Raw genomic sequence first — 20,305 nt, forward strand, 5'->3', positions numbered from 1 at the left:
GATACTGATTTCAAACAGACCAAAAGGCCGACTTTGGTGTTTCTTAATACTCTGAGGGAACCACTGTTCCCCGGGGTCAACCCTCCCCACCTGCCTGCCTAGCTCTCCCCCATTATGGCAGCACCTCTTGGGTCTTCAGGGCTAACCTAGAAATTCATCTAGAGGAATGTGCTGAGGTCATTTTTGAGGGAAACTGAGCTAACTCAGCAGCCTGCCATTCAGTCATTCAACAGGAATTGTGGACCTCTCACTCCAGGCCATGCCCTGCTCCAGGTCCCCATCTTCTGTGAATGGTGTGAGGTCAGGGAGCTGCATGGTTCTGTGGGGCCTCTGACCAGTCTGGGTGCATATGAGAAGTGGGCCGGGGAGTGGGCTCACCTTCCTGGAGGAGGTGACCTGTAAGTTGGACTCGGCAGGCTGAAAAGTCAAGCAAAGGGAGTAGGAGTAGATGAGGGTATTTGAGGCAGAAGAAAGAACATAAAAGGCCCCAAGGCTGGAGGCAGGACAGCACTTTTGGGGGCATTGCATATCATTTATCTTGTTTGGAATTAGGATTTGGAGGTGGTATGGAAGAGACGGAGTTGGCAAGGTACACGGTGTCCGTTATGAAGCGGTGTTCACAAGCAGGTCAGCAGTCCAGGTCACTCGCCATTTGACAGAGTCCCCTCCTATTCCATGAAACTTTGAGTAGTTCTGACCTGGGAATTCCCTGGTGGCCCAGTGGCTATGACTTTGCGCTACCAAGGGGTCCAGGTTTGATCCCTGGTCAGGGAACTAATTCCTACATGCCACAAATAAGAGTCTCAACTGAAAAAAAAAAAAAAAAAAATCCTGCATGCTGCAACTGCAGATCTAAGATTCCCAATGCTGCAACTAAGATCATGTGTAATCAAATAAGTTAATATTTTTTTTTTACAGAAGCGTTCTGACCTTCCTCAGTGTTTCAGAGGCTTCTTAGGGCTATTGTCTACATGGTCTTTGCCCATCAGATCTCTCCTGAAATCCGGTCAGCATGGTGGTGGCATAAAGCCACGTATGAGAGTCAAATTTTCAGCTATAGTTGTGGCAAGACACGATCTAAGGCCTGAGGTCAACTATGAGGAAGGAGCTGCCCAATCCCAGAAATGCTATGTTTTCTCCCTTCCAGTCCTGGGCCTGGGTCCAGGCTGAGCTGAACCTCTCCCATCAGGACCCAGCGGTGAACTCTTTAGGCTAGTTGGCACCACAGCTGGGATCTCAACCCAGGCTCTCTGGTGGCAGAGTCTTGCTCTGATTAAAGCTCTGAGGTCAGCTGGCAGAGAAAGGGTGGGATATTGGGGGATGTGTGGGCTCAGGTCAGCTCTAAGCCCTCACCCCACCTCCTAGGTGCCCCAGCCTCCCACCAAGTCCTGCCACCCATCTTTAGCATGACCTCTCCTGTAAGTCCTTCAACTGCCCCCTCACCTGCAACAGTGGCCCCTGATAGCCCTACTTAGTCCACTGGGACCCCACCCCTCATTGCAACAGCTCCCTGAAGAGGGCTGGGCCCCTGATCCCAGCTGTGGCTATCAAGTTCCTTCCTGAGGACTTTGGAGTCGATGGGGGCATGTTTGATCACGCCATTAAAGCCCTTTTGTCCTGGGGCTAGACCCGTATTCTGTGGAGTCTGACCTTGAAAGCAGTTCTGTGCCGCCTGCACCTGGGAGCACAAGCAGCTTGACTGCAGACAGAGAGGATGGAAGGGACTTCCCTGGTGGTCCAGTGGTTAAGAATCCACCTGCCAATGAAAAAAGTGGGTTGGATCCCTGGTCTGGGAAGATCACATGCTGTGAAGCAACCAGGCCTGTGGGCCCCCACGACTGAGCCCGAGTTCTAGAGTCCACGAGCCTCAACTACTGAAGCCCACATGCCTAGAGCCTGGACTTCACAACTAGAGAAGCCACTGCAATGATGAGCCCGAGTATCACAACTAGAGAGTACCCTCTGCTCGCCGCAATTAGAGAAAGCCCAGGCGTGGCAATACAGGCCCAGTGCAGCCAAGATTAATAAACAAATGAAAGAGGAGGAACGAAGAGTGAGGAAGCAGCCATGTCTCTAGGGCTCTTTAGTTCACAATCCCTGGCTTTCCAAGGCCAGAAGGTCCCTTCTACTTGCCTGCTCTGGATTCTGTGAGATATCCCTCTATTTGTAGAACAATTCTTACTTTTGGCTCAAACTAGCTCAAGTGGGTCTCTTCATTGCAACCAAAGAACGTCAGGTAGAGGGTAAGAGCTCCAAACTGGGGAAACATTTAATTCTTCAAGTTTTGAGAATAAAAAGAGGCATTATTACTGATGACACTTGGACTATAGGTATAAACTGGGATAACACATGCAAACCGGGATATGTGGTTTCCCTATCTGTAAGTTAAAAGAAAAACACACACATCATTCTCATCTCATTTCCTGCTTCAAAGGCCATCTGGGAGCGCATATTAGGCGTGGGTTGTCATTCTTTTCTCTGAGACAAAGCCCGTGGCAGGAAGCTGGTCCAAGGTGGTGGTGGTGGTGGGGTGGGGGTGGGGTGGAGGTGGGAGAGCGCTCATGGACACGTTTTCCTCAATGGTTGACAGAAAGCTGATTCTGGCTGTTGAAGAAGGTCAGGGTTGTGTTTCCTTTCCTTTCTTCTTGATAGATGAATGGGAAAAGGCCTGCTCTTTGATATTGGATTTTCCAAGGCCAAGAGGATGGATGCCATTCCAGGAATGTACTGTTTTGTGGGCGGGACAGTGGGCAAGGACCTGAGGGAAGGAGTCAAGTGAGGCTTCAGAACAGCCCAAGGAGCCAGGTGGCTGGAGGTGTGGAGAGCTATAAGTGGTGGGGCCGGGGCCTCTGCCTGGGTCTCCAGCCATGGTCCTCGCAGGGCTGCTGCTGCTGCTCACCCTGCTAGCCGGCGCTCACCTGCTGTGGGGCCGGTGGAAGCTCAGAAACCTCCACCTCCCACCTCTGGTCCCCGGCTTCCTGCACCTGCTGCAGCCCAACCTCCCCATCCATCTGCTGAGCCTGACTCAGAAACTCGGGCCTGTCTACAGGCTTCGCCTTGGGCTGCAAGGTGAGGGTCTGCCTCCTTCCTGGCCCACAACAGTGAGGAGGGTTGGGGGTGTGCTTTCCTGCTGACTTCCTGCTTTTCCTACCACTCCCCCCGCCAGAGGTGGTGGTGCTGAACTCCAAGAGGACCATTGAGGAGGCTATGATCAGGAAGTGGGTGGACTTTGCCGGCAGACCCCAGATACCATCCTGTAAGGGGTTGCTTGAGGGGAGAAGCAGGGCTTTGGGAGGCAGGGGAGGTCAGGCCTGTGGCTGCCTTGGTCAAGTCGACCCTCCCACCCCCAACCCCTACTCGCAGACAAGCTGGTGTCTCAGCGCTGCCAGGACATCTCTCTGGGGGACTACTCTCTGCTCTGGAAGGCCCACAAGAAACTCACCCGCTCAGCTTTGCTGCTGGGCACCCGCAGCTCCATGGAGCCCTGGGTGGACCAGCTGACCCAGGAGTTCTGCGAGGTGAGCCTGGACTCCCACAGTTAGCCCAGGTCAGCTTCACCCCTCCTGGAAGGCCCTCTATTTTTTTTTCACTTATATTACCCGAAGCATGTGGCATCTAGTTCCCTCACCAAGGATCGAACCTGAGCCCCCTGCATTAGGAGCAGAGAATTTAGCCTCTGGACCACCAGGGACGTCCCAGGTCCCTATTTAGTTCATGCTCTTTCTCTTCAGCGCATGAGAGTCCAGGCCGGTGCCCCCGTGACCATCCAGAAGGAATTCTGCAGCATCATCTGTTACCTCACTTTTGGAGACAAGGTCAAAGCTCTCTTGCCCTCCCATATGCCTGCCCCCCTCCCCCCGGCCCCCCGCAACCCCTCCCTGATCTTCTCCTGGTTCTGCACTGAAAGGATGTCCTCCTTTTCTGGCAGGAGGACACCTTAGTATATGCCATTCACGACTATGTTCAGGACTTGATGAAGACCTGGGACCACTGGTCCATCCAGATTTTGGACATGGTTCCTTTTCTCAGGGTGAGGAGGCACAGCCCCGACACGCCTGGTCCTGGGAGAAAGGGTGGGGATGGGGAACAGGCTTCCTTGCCAGCAGCTACACCTTCTTACTCTCTGCCCCAGTTCTTCCCCAACCCTGGGCTCTGGAGGCTGAAGCAGGCCATAGAGAACAGGGACCACATGGTGGAGAAGCAGCTGACACGCCACAAGGTGGGAACCGTGCGTGGAACGGGCTCCTCCTCGGTTGGCAGCGGTGATGCTACTGCCCAGAGCCAGGCAGCTTCTGGGCCATCCCTGCGGTCCTGGACCCATGGCACCCTCTAAACACTCTCCCCAAGCCAGGCACTCAGGCCAGCTCGTCCTCCCTTCCCCAGGAGAGCATGGTGGCTGGCCAGTGGAGGGATATGACGGACTACATGCTCCAGGGGGTAGGGAGGCAAAGAGTAGAAGAGGGCCCTGGACAGCTCCTGGAAGGACACGTGCACATGTCTGTGGTGGACCTTTTCATCGGGGGCACTGAAACCACGGCGAGCACCCTCTCCTGGGCTGTGGCGTTCCTACTTCACCACCCCAAGGCATGCCCTGGAGGAGGCAAAGGGATCCTTCCTGGCAGCCTGGCCAGGGTGGCGGGAACCTAGCTCACTGATGCCATGCAGGCTGTGTTGTGGGGGGTAGGACTGGGTGGGTCAGTGGGGTTTGCCTGGGTTCTCCTACTTGGCGCGTAGTTTCATGTGAGTTCGTCCAGGGAATGGTGAAAGTCTGGGCTTCCCTAGTGGCTAAGACAGTAAAGAATCTGCCTGCAATGTGGGAGAGTCAGGTTCGACCCCTGGCTCGGGAAGATGCCCTGAAGAAGGGAATGGCAACCCACTCTAGTACTCTTGCCTGGAGAATTCCATGGACGGAAGAGTCTGGAGGGTTACAGCCCATGGGCTCTCAGAGAGTCGGACACGACTGAGTGACTAGTGTATGCGCGCATGCACACACACACACAGACACACACAATGGAGGCTGGCAGCTGAGGGCTGGGCAGTGACAGGACTTGGGCTCCATTTCTCAGATTCAGCAATACCTTCAGGAGGAGATGGATCGCGAGCTAGGCCCCAGAGCCTCAAACCCTGGAGTCACATGAAAGGACGGTGCTCAGCTGCCCTTGCTAAAGGCCACCATTGCAGAGGTGCTGCCCCTGGCCTTGCCACACGGCTCCACGGCCTAGCAGGTGACTCTGGAGGCCTAGGGATGAATGGCCAAGGCCCCAGCGGGGTCCGGTGGGCCTCTCACTTAACCCTAACCCTCAGCATCTTTGGCTACGACATCCCTGAGGGCATGGTCGTTATCCCAACCTCTAAGGTGCCCACCTGGACGAGACTGTCTGGGAGCATCCGCACGAGTTCTGGCCGGGTGCGTGGCGGGGCGGGTGCCCGCGGTGGTGGGTGGTGGTGCAGTGGGGCCCGTATGGCGGCCCATGAGCCCAGATCGGTCCTTCCGCCCGCAGACCGCTTCCTGGAGCCAGGCGTGAACCCCAGCGCGCTGGCGTTTGGCTGTGGGGCGCGCGTGTGCCTGGGCGAGTCGCTGGCGCGCCTGGAGCTCTTCGTGGTGCTCCTGCGACTGCTGCAGGCCTTCACGCTGCTGCTGCCGCCCGTGGGCGCCCTGCCGTCGCTGCAGCCGGATCCCTACTGCGGCGTCAACCTCAAGGTCCAGCCTTTCCAGGTGCGGCTGCAGCCCCAGGGGGTGGAGGCCGGGGCCTGGGAGAGCGCCAGTGCCCAGTGATGGGGGAGGAGTGGGGGGGAGGATTCGGTCAGTCACGTGCCTCGGTGTCTCCTTTTATTGTTCCCGTACAACCCCCTGCCCTCCCCGCTGTAAACATGGTGCTGTGAGATCAATGGTGAGGGGTCTCACGCCCACCACACTGGCAGAAGGCTGCTAGCACAACATGGAGAAGAGTTTGCTTTTACATGGTGCCCCATAAAACACAGAACTTTTGTGCTCTGGAGAAAAGCAGAGGGGTGTTAGGGAACTTGCCCTCTGTCTCCCTCTCCGGAGATGGATCCACAGGACTCCCTTGCCACCCTCACTGCCAGCTACCCCAACCTTCCCGAGTCCCCAACGCCTCACCAGGGTTGTAGTAGTCACACAGGATGGCCCTGGCCGGCGGTACCAGCCCCACAGGCACCTCCTGCACAGCTCCAAAGCCTACGCACTCCTGGGAGGTGGGGACCTGGCATGGGGGGAGATGGGGAGCAGGGAAGTCAGGGATCCACCTCTGGGCCCTGAGCTTTCATAGACCGCTGTGATGGATTTGCTTGGCCTGTTTGGTTCCGGTCGATCTTATCTTCAGTGTCCTTTATGTTTTCTTACCTTCCAACCTCAGGATTTCTAAAAACTGCTCCTCAAGGTCTCTGCTGACTTCACGGCTCATATGGTGACCTCACCCCAGTCTCTTGTCCTGGCACCTTCACAGAGGCTCACTTCATGGACACGTTCTTCACGAAGCTCTCCCCTACCCTCAGGGCTAGCTTCCAGACCACCCCTGATTCTGACCTGGTCATTTCTGACCTTCCCGCTTTGTCCCTCCCAGAGACACAGGCCCCAGCTCAGGCCCTTCCCTTTCTCTGTGCTCCCCAGGGTGGTCTCATCATTCCCCAAACTCTGCAGGTGGGCAGCTTCTCCCAAATGTATTTAATACAGGATGTATTAAACTCTCCCGATTCTGTCTGCCTGCCCGCCAAACCCACTCACCCTCTCAATAACCTCAATGATACAGCTAAGGCTTCCCTTTTCTGCTTGGTAACAGCAAGTGCTAGCCCTCTGCTTGCCCTCTGTGACTCCACCACTCATGTCTAGGCCCAGATCCTTCTCCTCAGGCCCACACTGGTCCAGTTCAGCCTGGTATCCCACGTGAGTTTCCTTCCTAAGCTGCACGGTGAGCTTCCTGACTTGACATCTTCCTCATTTTCCACTGTGTTCAACCAGACTCCTCTGCCTGGCTTCTCAAGCCAACAGGGTTTGTCCCCTCTGCACACACTGTGCAGGGAGGGTCTCCCTGACGCACAAATACCTGGCCAGTTGTATCTCAGTCTTAACACGCCTGACGAATGGTATCACAGTATTAACACGCCTTTTTCACATTTTTCTCTGAGAGGTTACAGTAAATGTTCAAAAAACTTTTTTGAGGGCCATCAGAGGGTTGATAACTGTGTGTTAGTCAAAGGTGGCCATGGGAAAAAACAACAACAACAACAATTCATCTAAAATCAGCATCATTTCAAAAAAGAGAAAATACACATTTATATCAAAAAAGAAAGAGAAGGTCAATGAAAAAGAAGCAGTTCTTCAAGTTGAATACATTCAGCTTTATGAAAGGTGCTCTCTCAAGCCCTCCCCGGCTGACTGGCACGGGACCCAAAGCCACAGAAGGGGCTCAGCCCCGCCTCCCTGCAGGCAGCGGGGAACCTCCCTGGCCAAGGTTCTGACCCTCTCCTGTCCTGTCTCCCTGCTCACTCCACAAGTTCTGTCCCAGAGCAGTAGCTGCTGATACACCTGCCTCCTGGGAATCCTCCTAACACCAGCTCAGGAAACCCAGTGCCAGCTGTGTGCCCCTCTGTCACCCTCCTTGCTCACCGAGTCGAAGTACAGCAGGATGTGGGGACCCTCGGTCTCAAAGTGGCTCACGTAACGGTCGGAGACGGAGGTCAGCTGTGGGGAACAGGAGCCGGGAGTCACAAGGAGAAAGCCCCCGGCTGCCTGCCCGTGACAGGGCTCAGCAGCTGGGGCTGCTGCAGGGATGGGGCAGGGCTCCTGGGGGCACAGGTGGCCCCTCTGGGTGACTGGTCACACCTTCTCCATGTCAGCCCGCAGGGCGTGGAATCCACTCAGGAGGGTGATTTCCACAATGGCCATGCCTGATAGCCCCACCTTCGCAGTGTTGCCTGTGGAGACACGTGCCTGTTGTCTGGGTCCCCCTGCCTGGTTCACTGGATGCACCCTGGATTCCAGTTCGTTGGCTGCCTTGGCAGCCTCCGTCTTACAGTAGTTCCTCCACCTGTCAAACAGGTTTAGAGGTGTCACAGGCCGGGAGTGGGCCTCGGGGTCATCCCCGGCTGGAGAGTCCTCATACTCGTAGTCCTCGTAGTCCTCCTCCGCCTCCACTGCGAGGGGACAGCACTGTGGCTCAGCCCTGGCACCACCCCGTCAGAGACCCACAGCCTGTGACCCCAACACTCACTCGTGTACTCGACGTGGCCCATGACCGTCACTTCAATCTGAAGACCCTGGCAGGTCGTGTTTGTCATGTCCATGACATTGTAGCTGCGAAGGACCTGGCTCAACAAGGGGTGGGAAGGGGACATGGGACCTTTGGGGCCACAGACCTCTCTCCAGAGCCTCATGGAAGGGCTCTGGACCCCTTAGCTCCTGGGCTAAGAGCTTCAAGGCCCTCTGCCCATTCCCATCCACCTCCCAGACCAGTCCAAAAATACAAAGGAGCCGAGGTGTTGGGTGAGACAGAGAGCGGAGCAGGGTCCTGGCATGGGGGCAGGCACTGAACACATGCACCGAAGAGGCTACAGTGAAAAGTTCAGGAATGGCTGCCAGGAGAAGCTTGGAGGAGGAGAATGAGTGTGTCACGGGGGACAAGAAGGAGCTGAAGGACATTCAGGGCCAGGAGATGTGTATAGACGCAAGGACCTGTCCTGCTGGGGAGGTGGGCATGGCTGGGGTGAAAGCAGACGAGGAGTTACTAGGGTCATGAGGACAGGCTTAGGATGGAGCAGGGGGCACTGAGATGGCCCTCGGGGTGGCAGCTGGGCTCCTGTATGGAAGGGACACTGTCAGTCAGACAAGGAGACACAGGAGGAGGAAGGGGTTTGGGGCTCAACCACGTCTGAGATGTTGTGGGACACAGGGGCTCAGAGCTCAGGGGAGACGCTTGGCTTGAGGGGCGAAGTGTTTGAGCATCAGCACTGAGGGCTGAAGGGGACGACAGGTGCCCAGAAAGAGTGGAGAGCAGAGTGAGGGGCACCTACCCGGGAGAGCACAGGGAACCACAACCCAGGGGTCTCTTCCTCCTTCCCAGACCATGAGCTCTGCCCGCAGGTCTCCCACTCAACACCCCAGCTTCACCCTGATGGGCCTGCCTGCCCAGTGCCACCAGCTCTCACCTTCAAGGTTCCTTTGCTGTTTCCTCTCACCTCCACGTTAATCTTGCTTCCCAGGGAAAACTTTCACAAGCACAAAAGGGAAAGAGATGTCAGAAGGGCACACTGTTGCTTCAACTTATCTCCTCCACCAAAATAACTCCACCTCCTCTCCCCACCTCTCTTTTCAACACTTTCTACCTTCACCCACATTCTCTCTCCACCATCTCCTAAACCCTCTGTGACTCTGCATGTATCATTTTCAGATCAGATCAATGAAGCTCAGAGGTTGGGTGACTTGCTACAGCTCACAGAGCCAGTAAGTCTTCCCACAGTTATCAGAAAGAGGGGCCGTGGGGATTCAGCAGGGGTAAGGAAGAGGGGATGGCTTCTGGCCTGGCCGAGGGAGGCCCAGGTGTCCCGGTCACCCAGGTGAGGGCACGGTTCACCTGCAGCTCCTCCTCCAGCCTGTGGACTTGGTGGTTGGTCAGCTGCAACACGTGGGACTTGAGCCCACTGCGGCCCAAGGAGCTCAGGGTCACGTTGAGCCCCTTCTCCTCGGCGGTGTGGGACGCAATCCAGTATGCAGACAGGGCGTCCAGAGCCATAACAGTGTCCTGGGGCAAATGGGCCAGGACTCAGGTACTCGGTCTCAGGACCAGCCACCCTAGAACCCCAGGACAGCCCCTACCTGGGTGCTGCGGAATCCCCCTTGGAAGCTGCCCTGGCGGGTCAGCCAGGATGCAGCCTGGTCGGCCAACTCAGCCTTGCCCTCCCATAGCAGCAGGTGTAGCAGGCCATAGGCCGTGGTTTCAATCGACATGGCTGGGGCCTAGGGAATGGGGTCTGCTGGGCTACGTGGAGCCGGAGTGGGTGACAGGATGTTGCTTGGAGAAGTGGTGACTGAGCCCCAGTACAGCTTATCTGGAGTGAAAGGAGACCCACAGGTGAACAGGGGAGGATCTTAGTCGTCTGGCACTTTGACTCCCCCTCTTTATCTCTCCTGATTTCCCAATCACCCCTGCTTATGCTCTGATTCCCTCCGAGGGCCTCCATTCATTCCGTATCTCCCTTTGGACATGCTCAAGGGTCTCAAGCTCTCCCAAGCCTCAGGTTCACTGCCAGGACACCCTCACCACCGATGTCCTTGGCCATGGCCATGAGGTTGTTGTGGGCAGCTCTCCGCAGGTCCTCAGGGGCCTCAGTCAGTGATAGGGCGTAGGCCGTGATGGCGGAGGCATGGGTGGCCAGGAGCCCAGAGGTTGCTTTCACCCCCAAGAAGGTGTTTGCTCTTGAGAAGGAATTTTCCTGGAAGAAAGTTGGGGGAGGATCTGTGGACTGGGCTTCTGAGAGGAAAGGGATCAGCGAAGGGCAGACACATAGCTGCCTTACCACTCTCCTCAAGTGCTCAGAATGCTTGTCTGGGAGGACCGCCAGCCCGTGGTGAAGAGCGATGACCACGAAGGCCGTGAGCGCCACAGTCTCATCACTTCCCACTAAGCCTCCCTGGTTGAAGTGGGCAGAAAAGGAGGCACCAACCATGAGTGAGGAGAGGTAGGGCTACTCTTCCTTCCTATGCCCTTGGCCCAGCGTCCCAGCCCCATACCTGCATTTCCCTGTGGATAACAGGACAGGGCTCGTGGAATGAGCCATCATCCCGTTGCTGCGACAGCAGCCACGTGGCCGTCTCCTGCAGCTTTTCAGCAGAGCCGCCCACCTGATCCTGGGCCAAACTCAGTATCTTCAGCACAAAGGCCGTGAGCCTAGAGGAGATGAAGGCATTGCTGGGGATAGCCACTGGTCCCGATAAGGGGGAGGCCCCACTCCTGGTGGCTCCTGGCTATTTACCCTCCCATAGTAGCTGGCTCTGCCCCCACCAGCCCTGGCCCCTCCCATACACCCAGGACACTCCCCCAAACTCACCAGGTGCTACTGTCCCGATGTAACCAAGCCCCATAGGAACCATCTCTTTTTCGAAACTCCTGGATCCGCGTGTAGCCTTGGAGAGGAAAGGTGGCTGAGGTCACACCCACCCCCCTACTGCTGTGGCCAGGCCACGCTCCTCATTTCCACTGGCGAATGGGGAGCATCTCTCTTCCCTGCTCTGACCACCCGGGCTGCCCAGCTTCCATTAATTGCCCTCCCCTGGCCCCGACTCCTGCTTGCCGCTGCACTCAGAACCTTTCTGGATGAGATCCATGGCACGGTCCTTGGTCTCAGGGGGCAGCATGCTCCACTGCTCCATCTTGTCCAGGTAGCGGGAAGCAGCCAGTGTTGGAGCCAACAGGGTCATGGTTTGCTCCGCGCAGCCTTGGGGAAGCCTCAGGAGGGAGGCCAGGCCTCCTGGTGACAAGGCCCCTCAGAGCCCAATGCTTCCAGTGGATCTGAGGCTATGGGGAGGGACAGGACGGAGGGTCAGAGAGCAGGTCAGGGGGCCAGGGTCGGAGGGTCATGGAGTCTTGGGATCAAACAGAAGTGCCCAGGTTTTCCAAGAATCCAAGAGAGGCGCCCGGGAAGGGACTGGAGGACACGCCCACCTGTGACTCTGACGAAACTCTTGAAATCTCCTTCAGGGATAATATTAGGATCAGAGTTGCCAGGAATTTCCAAGGTCCGGCCTCGGGGGTCTGGGAAGATGAGGGGAGTCAGCGGTCTGTCCTGCTGCCCACGCCCTCTGCCCCCTCCCACCCCCAGGACACTGCTGTCTGTGAGTGGAGGTCACTCACCCAGGGGGTTGAGTTCATAGACCATCTCCTCCCTGTGAAGGGCCCCTTCTCTCTGTGGAGGGGAAACGGAGCTGTGAGAGATCACACAGGCTACAGCCTGCCCCTCCCAGCCCACACTCCTCAGGACTTGCAGTTGGAACTTCAGGGACACAGTGGGGCCAGGATTGTGGAAAGTGCAATGGACCAAAGCATTGGGTTTGGGGGGTGGCCTCAGCCCTCTTGCAGGGAGAGGGCCAGAGCTCTCTGCCTGGGGATGAATCTGGGAGCTGGGGACCTAGATTCAGGGGTGTTCCATTCACCTCGACTTGTAGAATCTTAGATATTGCGTCCCCCACAGGGAAATCTAAGGATCCTCGAGCCACCACCTTCAGGGACATGGCAGCAGCTGCGATGGGCACCACAGAGAAGCCAACGGGCTGGGCAGAGCCCGCGGGCACCTGCACCTGCTGGGCGAGCCCTCCACCCCCGGCCAGGCACAGCCCCTCCACTGGGGACACGTGGACGCTCACCTGGGGGCAGGAAGACCGGGAGGGCCAGAGTCCCAGCCCAGTTAGGCTCTCCACCCTCTCCTGCCCCAGTCCCCCAACACCACTGTGCGCTCAGCCCCCAAGGGGCCTCACGGTCAGATCGCTATCCAGGTAGTTGTAGAGGACAGGCCGCAGCTCAAGCTGCTCAAAGCGGCGGACAGAGACTGGCAGGCAGAGGTGCATGTGGAATTCATGGAACACTCGGAGGTGGGCCAGGGTGGCCACACACAAGCCTGATGGATCAAGGGCACATATGAGAGGCCTGGGGGCATCACACCCAGGGGAGCCCAGCAGTGAGGGGCAGGACCCGCTCCTGGTCCCCCCACTTCCCACCCATCCCCTGCCTGCCGCTGCTCTCTGGCTTCAGGCCCCATGCTCGGCATGCAGACATCTCCAGGTCTCTGCCCCTCCTTCCTGTACCAAGAGCTAAGGACCAAGCAGGGAGCCTCAGACCAGGGAGCATGGAAAAGGGAGGCCAGGGGCCCAGGCAGGGTGACCGCACCTGTGCTTTTGGACAGGCTCACACCGTGGATCTCCTACGTGGTCAGAGAGTCTGGGAGCAGCAGTCGCAATCTGCGGTGGGAAAGGTGAGAAGCTGTGTCACACACTGGGCAGGAACCCGACACTGCCCAGAGACAAGGCCAGGCCCCATGCGTGCCCTCACTGGGAGAAGTGGTCCACTTATTCCACTTTCCAAAGCCAGTTCTCAGGGAAGAAGCTGCGCATGGGGATGTCATATTCTTCGATCAGGTCCTCCTCCTGCAGGAGCTCCATGGCTGCCGGAGGACACCATGGAGGGCGGTGAGGAGGGGGCCGTCCTGACCCTCCAGGGGCCCCGGCCAGAGCCCCGGACACCCAGCCCCTCACCTCAGGCCAGGGCCACCTGGCCCCTGGTCCAGGCCTTCTTGCGCAGGCTCTCAGCAAACTGGCATCAGGACAGGAAGGGCTCACGGCAGGCCGGGCTGCTGCACCCGGGCTGCCCACTGCTCACAGGTGCGCGCCATGGGCAGCCGCATCAGCCTGTCCTGGCAGCAGCCCTTGGCTCTGGGGGAAGTGTACTGGCCCAAGTGAGGGTGAGCATGAGGCACGCCTCATCCCCAACCCGACCTCTAGATGTACCAGGACTCACCCCAAGAGACCAGGAACTTGAGGGTGGTCAAAGCAGAGCACCTCCCTCTGCCCTCCCTTTCACCCCAGAACTGTGGTGTCTGATTACTAGCCCTGACACCATGCACAGGCTCAATTGGGAGCAGAGGAGCCAACAGGCAGACCTGCATCCCGAGCCTTGGGCTCAAGTGGAGAACTGCATATGCATTAGTCACTCAAGGCATGTTGGAATCTGAGACCCATAGATTGTAGACCACCAGGCTTCTCTGTCTGCAATTCTCCAGGAAGAATACTGAAGCCAATAGAGACATTCCCTTCTTCCGGGGATCTTTTCAACCCAGGGATCAAACCCGGGTCTCGTGCATTGCAGTTAGATTCTTTACCATCTGAGCCACCAGGGAAGCCCTAGAGAATTACATGGGCACCCTCAACTCACCCTTCTCATGAATCGCCTTTTGGAAGTTCACATTTCTCTTTTTCCTAGACTTTGACTCCTTGGGACAGCTCAGACCTGGTAGAGAGCAAGATGCAGTCAGCAGGAGGGTGCAGGGCCTCCCCCTCCCCTCTGAGTCTCCCCTCCCAGCCCAGCCCTTCCCACCCCTCCTCTTCCTGTCTTTCCACTTCAGGCCCCTCCTTCCTCCTTATCCTCCCGCCTCCCACTCCCCTTCCTCCTCTGTCCTCACTCTTTCTGATTTCAGTCCGATGGTCTCCATCAGAAAAGGCCAGACCAGCTGCCTTGAACACTTGAGGGGCAGTGTCTCCACCACCGGGACCACAGCCAAGGTCATAGCTGTTCATAGCTTCAAAGACCTGGCCAGAAAAGGCAGAGATGCTGCAGAGACAAGAGTGGCTGTGGCCACAATCACATACTCAGCTGTAGGTGAGAGGGCAGGGTCCAGACAAGTACGAGAGAGACACAGAGAGCGGAAACAGAGGCCACCGGGGCCAAGGCTCGAGGGAGGAGTGGCAGTAGTCCAGCTGAGTGAGTTCTAGTGGCTGGCCTGGGGTTCGGGCAGCAGGAGGATGAGCCTCGGAGGGAAAGGAGGATCAGAGAGAGGACCTGACCAACCTTGACCATGTCGAGGGGTTTGTGGGACTTGCCACCCACAGCATACAGGGCCGTGTCCACAGCTCCCAGGGCCACCAGGGCTCGAGACTCTGTTTTCAGGTTGAGTTTCACAGTGTCCCCAGGACGATACGCCTTGGAACTGTCCACGTTCAGCTCCGGCTGGCAGAGGTGGCAGGTGGGGGGCAGTCGGGGTGGGGAGAACTCGTTCAGTCTTGTGCATCCTCAGTGCACCCCGAACTAAATCACCCCGTTTGCAGTCATGCAGTCTTCTCTCTTAATCCTCCCAGCACACGCACACACCCCATCTCTTCCGATGCCAGTTACCTTCCCCTCACAGCCTCCAGCCTGGACGTCCACTCACAGGGAGTTGGCCATCGGGACGCCCCCGTGATAGTAGAAGGCCACGAGGTGGAAGGAGGGCACCAGGTGATGGTCCACAAACACGGAGATGGAGGTCAGGTGGCTCCTGGGCTCTCGATGTACAGACACGATCTGGCCCCGGGACACGATCTGGAGGAGAGCAGAGTGCTCCTCACTGCCCATCCCATGCCCTGAGGCCGCCACCCACCCTGAGGGCTCCTTCCTCTTGAGACCCTCCTACCCCGTCCCCCGCTGTGGCCCCTCATGCACACCATGTAGTAGAAGTAGGAGAAGCTCCCACTGATGCCCACGGCTCGCAGGTTTAGGTTAAGGGTCTCTCTGACTTTAAGAGGTCGAGGATTCTGCCACTCAATGGACAGAAACCCAGAGCTTCTGGACAGGGGCGCTTTCACAGTGAGACTGCCTACTGCAGGGTGGGGGGAGCCTGCAGACACCTGGAGAGAGGGCAGGGGTCGTAGGGTCAATGGACAGGGCACAGGCACCCAGCTTCCCCCCCTCTACCTACCAGCCTGGGAACCTTCTCTCCTAGCCCCCCCACTCCCATGAGGGTGGGGTCCTGCCGAGAGCTGCACTTCTGAGATGGTCCGAGGAACACCAATGGAGACAATGACTTGGCCACTCCCATCTGTGTTCCATTCAAAGTCCTGGTTTTTAGAAGTCGATCCAGAAAACAACTTGGCAGACACTTTGATGGGAATGCCAGAGGCTGGGGAGCCTGACATGTCACGGACCAGGGCCTAGGTAGATGAGGGAGGGGCAGAGGGAAGAGTGCAGTCAGTGAGACGCAGCCCTGTCCTGCCCACCACCCCCAGTGCCCACTGCTTATCCTCCCCCTTCCAGAAGAAACCTGCAGCAGGAAGGGGACCCCAGGTATAAGCTGCTGCTTGGTTTTGCTTAGATCCAGGGAGAAGGGAGATGACACGAAACGCCAGGATGTGAGCTCTGCCTCCTCCATCTCTCCTCCTGCAAGATACAGAGTGGAGAGAGGTGGACACAGAGACCAGGGAAGAGAGGAAAAGGAGGGCTGGGGGCGGGGAAGGGGTGCTCTAGTGTTTCCCTCCACCAAGGCTGAACTTTTCAGGGCACAAACTGCCGTCTGTTCATCTCTATGTGTTTTGAGGTCAACAGAGAAGGGATGGATGGATGGATGGCTGGATAGAGACATATGTGGATGGAAAAATAGTTTGTCAAATAAATGGATGGATGGGTGGATCCATAGATGTTTGTGTGTGGATAGATATTTGGCTGGCTGGATGGCCAGATTGATAGGTGGATAATAAATGTATGAGTGAATGAATAGCTGGATAGGCGGATGGTGGGTGGATGGCAGGATGGGTGAATGGATGAATGGATAGATAGGTGGATGGTTGGTTGATGGATGGATAGATAAGGATTGGATTGATGGATGGATGGATGGGTGAAAAAAACAATATGGAGATGGTGGAAGATCGCCCTTCCCCAGAAAAAGCCGAGAAATGCAGTGGTAGAGAGAGAATCTTCTGCATCTTTCCTGACTTTGTGTCCCAGTTGAAGGGAAGCAGGGTGGTGTTGGTGCCAGAGACAGAGGGTCAGCTCGGAGGTCAGAGGTGAGGGTCCAGGGTTATAATCAGGGGAAGCCACTCACCTGGAGACTCAATAACGGCTGCTGCAACATACAGGCGCAGCCCTGGGAGGTCATCAGTGCTAATATTAAGCTTCTCCAGCACGCGCTGAAACTCAGCCTTTTGCAGGGAAATTTGGCACTGGCCATCCACCAGCTGGGGCAAAGAAGATAGGACAGAGAATGAGACTCAAGTCTCCCACCTCACCTCCTCACACCACCTCACTCTCCTCACCCACCTCACGCACCTCAACCCTCCTTCCTACCTTGGTCTGACTCTCCAGGCCCTGCAGGAAAGTCTTTTCACCGTCCTCACCCAGGAGCCCAAAGCGCACTGGCTTCCCGTAGATGTACCTGCCACCGAGGAGAGTTTCGGACGAGGGGCTGAGGGCTGGGGCAAGGGAGGGAAGTGGGGTTCCACAGCACACTCACGCTGCATGGGGCGTCCTGGGATCAGGCCCAGTGTGAGGGACCATGTGCGAGGGGAGTTACCTGGCCTGGATGATCACTTGGATGTCACTAAGAAAGCCAGGCATTGTCAGGATGTAGGGGTTTTCAGGAATGATCTTCACCTCAAAGTTGGGAAGAACTGACCCAGGGCAAAGGGAGGGCAGATCAGACTCTTGTAAAAGGACACTTAAAATATTTCCCTCCCCTCGGGGTTGTGGCAGCCATGTCTCTCTTCCCTGGCCCTGCACCCCCCACCTCTGCTCCACCCCTTCCTCCTTGCAGAAAAGGGGCACTTGTCCTTGCCATCTCTAGCTCTCACCATATTTCTTCACCTTACTGGGTGCTGCTATTGGAATCCAGGCTGTCTGAGAATTGGGCTGAGATTTTTCACATCGCTGGCCTCAGGATAGACAAAGGAGAGGCTCAGCTCACTAGTGTTAGAGGTCTGCGGACAGCCAGTCACCAAACTCCCTAGGAGGAGACTGGAGGGTGAACCAGGGGCTGAGGAAGCTCAGTATCAGACCATGTGCTGTAGGTGGACAGCTCGGGGGAGGTTTTGGTATGTCCCAGGGTGGAGATGCTCACTCTGATATGTCTAGGATCACAAAATTGTCCTGAAAGATGGAGGAGGGAGCAAACCCTTCCGTTTTCTACACGTGGAAGCCTTGAGAGTTCTGCAATGTGAGTGAAGCGGTCACGATCAGAGGCCAGTTCAGCAGCCCTGGCCCCTTAGGAAGGTCAGAGGTCGGGGGCTCACCTCCACTGTGACCGTGAGGATGTCAGTGGCCGGGCGCATCTTCTGATCCAGAGCAAAGACTCGGTAGCGAACTGGAAATGGAGGATGAGGAGGTGAGCAGGAGCCACGGGAGGGTGGGCCCTGGACTCCTGACCCCCTCCCAGAAAGCGAAGGGAAGGAGAACAAATGTTTGCAAAGCAGCCTTCCTGTGAGGGGCTTCGGGTTATCTCACTCAAGTGGCTGGGAAGGCATGAAAGGTGGAGGCCCTGGCACCAACTCACCCCGCTGGCCAGGGTTATAAACGGGCTGGTCCGTCTGCAGAAAGAGGTGCCCCTGGCGAGAGGAGAACAACAGGTTGACACCCTGCATGTCTGTCTGTTTGGACAGAGAGTCCCTTAGCCATGAGGACTGCACCATCAGCTGCACCTCGGGGGCTCTGCGGAGGAGATGGAGGCGACAGACCCTGGCCTGTTCCTGGGGGATCTGAAAGAGAGGGAGAGGGAGTGGGTGAGAGACAGAGCAGAAGGGGAAAGACAGACTGAAACACAGAGGAACACAGGGCTGGGAGGGGAGGAAGGGAGCAGGGCGATGAGAAGACAAAGATGTTTCCAAGAAGACAGAGGAGAACAGGAGGTGGGGCGCTGGGCGGCACCAGGAGGGAGTAGGCCTTTACCGGGATGTTGAGGAGTATGAAGTCTCGGTCTGAGCTGAGGCTGAAATCCACCTTCGGGGAGCAGAGCTCATTAACATGGGATGGGTTCCTCAGGAACACGGATCCTCTCACCACCTGTCCTGAAGGAGCATCCTGGAGTTTCACGGCCACAGACAGGGGGACCCCTATGCGAACCACAGAAGGAGAAAACAGGAGCAACCTGGGAAGAACAGGTGCGAGTCAACAGCCAGCCTCCAGCCCTCCCCCCGAATCAGGACCCTCTGAGCCCACTCTCCCCTCGCCAGCCCTGGCCCTGTTCAAGCTCTCCACATCCTGCCTCCAGGACCTGGGCTTCTGCAGAGACAAGGCAAAGAAGCAAGATGCCCAGATCAGCCCCCAGAGGAGCCTCATTGCTGGAGGACCCGAGGGGTTCAGACCCGCCTGCTCCTTTCTGGTTAACCCAGGGCTTGGAGCAGAGTTTTGACTCAGAGCCTTGCTCCTCCCCTGGCCCAGATAAGCCGGGAAACCACGTGACAAGCAAGAACTGCAACTGGCCCCAGACCCAGAACTGGGAGGGGGCACCCTGGACACCTGGGTCTCTTGAGGGAATCTGAGGAAATCATGGCCTGGAGAGAGACTGAGTCCTTCCCTGTTAACCCTCTCATCCCAATGCCCCGGGCCCCAGCACTACTGCCTGGGTCTGGGTGCCTGTGCATATAGCGTGCACACACATACATGTGCCCAGCAGGGCCCCGCGTGGCTCAGCAAATGGTTCAGACACACGGCTCCTTTCTTGGTCCCACAAAACAACATACTAAGAAACCTGTCTCTTACTGCCCGTGCATGCAGGCTTGGTCGCTTCAGTCATGTCCAACTTTTTGTGACGCCGGGGACTGTAGCCACCAGGCTCCACTGTCTATGGAATTTTCCCGGGAAGAATACCGGAGTGGGTTGCCATTTCCTTTCTAACCCAGTCTCCTGAACTGGCAGTTAGATTCTTTACCACTGAGCCACCTGGGAAACCTGTCTCTTACAATAACTCCTGCAAAACCTGAACTACACTAGCTTTTTGCTTTTTGTAGGCTCTAACAGAAATTTTATCATTTAGGAGATTAGACACATCTTCATCGTCCCACAGGGGAAACTGACCTCAGTGTCCCTTGTTCCTCTCCAACAAGGTAAAGCTCAGGTCCCACTTTGGGTTTACCTCTGCCCTTAAATGAGGTGCCTGAACTCACTTGTCTCATGAAACAAAAGACTCCAGAAAACATCACAGGCAGAAGAACTTTATTTGTCAATTTCAACCAAAATATGGAGAACTCTGTCCAACCTCCACAGCTTCCTGAGGTCCCTCCTTCCTACCCCAGACAGAATAGTGGCAGCACCTTGCTGCATGAAAAACAGCAGCTGTGACCTTGGCAATGTTTCTGGCTCCACTTTCGTGAAAGGGCAGAGAAGCACAGCCCAAACCCCTCCACTGGGACGCAGCCCAGGTCAACAGCGGCAGTCACATCTGACCCTCGGCACAGCAGCAAGCCCAGCACTCATCCTGGCTCCCGAGCCTTCCCAAGGTGACCCTGCCTCAGCCAGGGCAGGCAGCCCTCCGGGGCCCCTCAATCCCCACCCTGGGGAGGTGTGCAATGATGAACAGAGTCCTCAGGTCTCTTGCAGGCGGAGGAGGGTTCCAGAAGTGGTGGAGACATTGTGCAAGAAAAAGACAAGGCTGGAGCCGGGTTCCTGAGTTCCAGAGAACTCAGCACTTGGCTGGATATGTTCCTGGGTTCCAGAAGACAGGAGAGGGGCTGGGCTTTGCTAATGAGGGAAGCACAAGGAGGGAGGAAATCCAACCTGAGGTCATTGCTCTGTCATCTTCCAGAGGCTGGGGCGCAAGACTCACCAGTCCACCAGCTGGGCCC

General features: G+C 56.8%; 1 protein-coding gene and 1 pseudogene across 1 annotated transcript; one reads left to right on the forward strand and one right to left on the reverse strand.

The window, feature by feature from the left end:
- The first annotated feature begins 2,867 nt into the window (after nucleotides 1-2,867).
- On the forward strand, nucleotides 2,868-5,776 carry LOC129645766 (steroid 21-hydroxylase-like; annotated as a pseudogene).
- Nucleotides 5,777-5,886: 110 nt separating this feature from the next.
- Nucleotides 5,887-18,850, reverse strand: LOC129645767 (complement C4-A-like). Its single transcript, XM_055571157.1, is given in 38 exon segments — nucleotides 5,887-6,224; nucleotides 7,628-7,702; nucleotides 7,844-8,154; nucleotides 8,232-8,325; nucleotides 9,166-9,225; nucleotides 9,591-9,758; nucleotides 9,833-10,065; nucleotides 10,278-10,449; nucleotides 10,534-10,647; nucleotides 10,748-10,904; nucleotides 11,065-11,140; nucleotides 11,323-11,496; nucleotides 11,499-11,531; nucleotides 11,679-11,768; nucleotides 11,868-11,919; nucleotides 12,167-12,376; nucleotides 12,488-12,627; nucleotides 12,897-12,967; nucleotides 13,059-13,170; nucleotides 13,262-13,349; nucleotides 13,351-13,484; nucleotides 13,938-14,012; nucleotides 14,185-14,311; nucleotides 14,571-14,729; nucleotides 14,895-15,080; nucleotides 15,203-15,385; nucleotides 15,512-15,688; nucleotides 15,799-15,914; nucleotides 16,576-16,708; nucleotides 16,818-16,905; nucleotides 17,044-17,140; nucleotides 17,321-17,337; nucleotides 17,339-17,401; nucleotides 17,587-17,675; nucleotides 17,759-17,829; nucleotides 18,019-18,220; nucleotides 18,411-18,609; nucleotides 18,736-18,850. Coding segments are annotated over 38 exon segments (4,758 nt in total). The 5' UTR covers nucleotides 18,801-18,850; the 3' UTR covers nucleotides 5,887-6,077.
- Between the last annotated feature and the right edge of the window lie 1,455 nt (nucleotides 18,851-20,305).

This window comes from Bubalus kerabau, chromosome 3 (genome assembly GCF_029407905.1).
Source record: "Bubalus kerabau isolate K-KA32 ecotype Philippines breed swamp buffalo chromosome 3, PCC_UOA_SB_1v2, whole genome shotgun sequence".
Classification (NCBI taxonomy): Eukaryota; Metazoa; Chordata; class Mammalia; order Artiodactyla; family Bovidae; genus Bubalus; species Bubalus kerabau.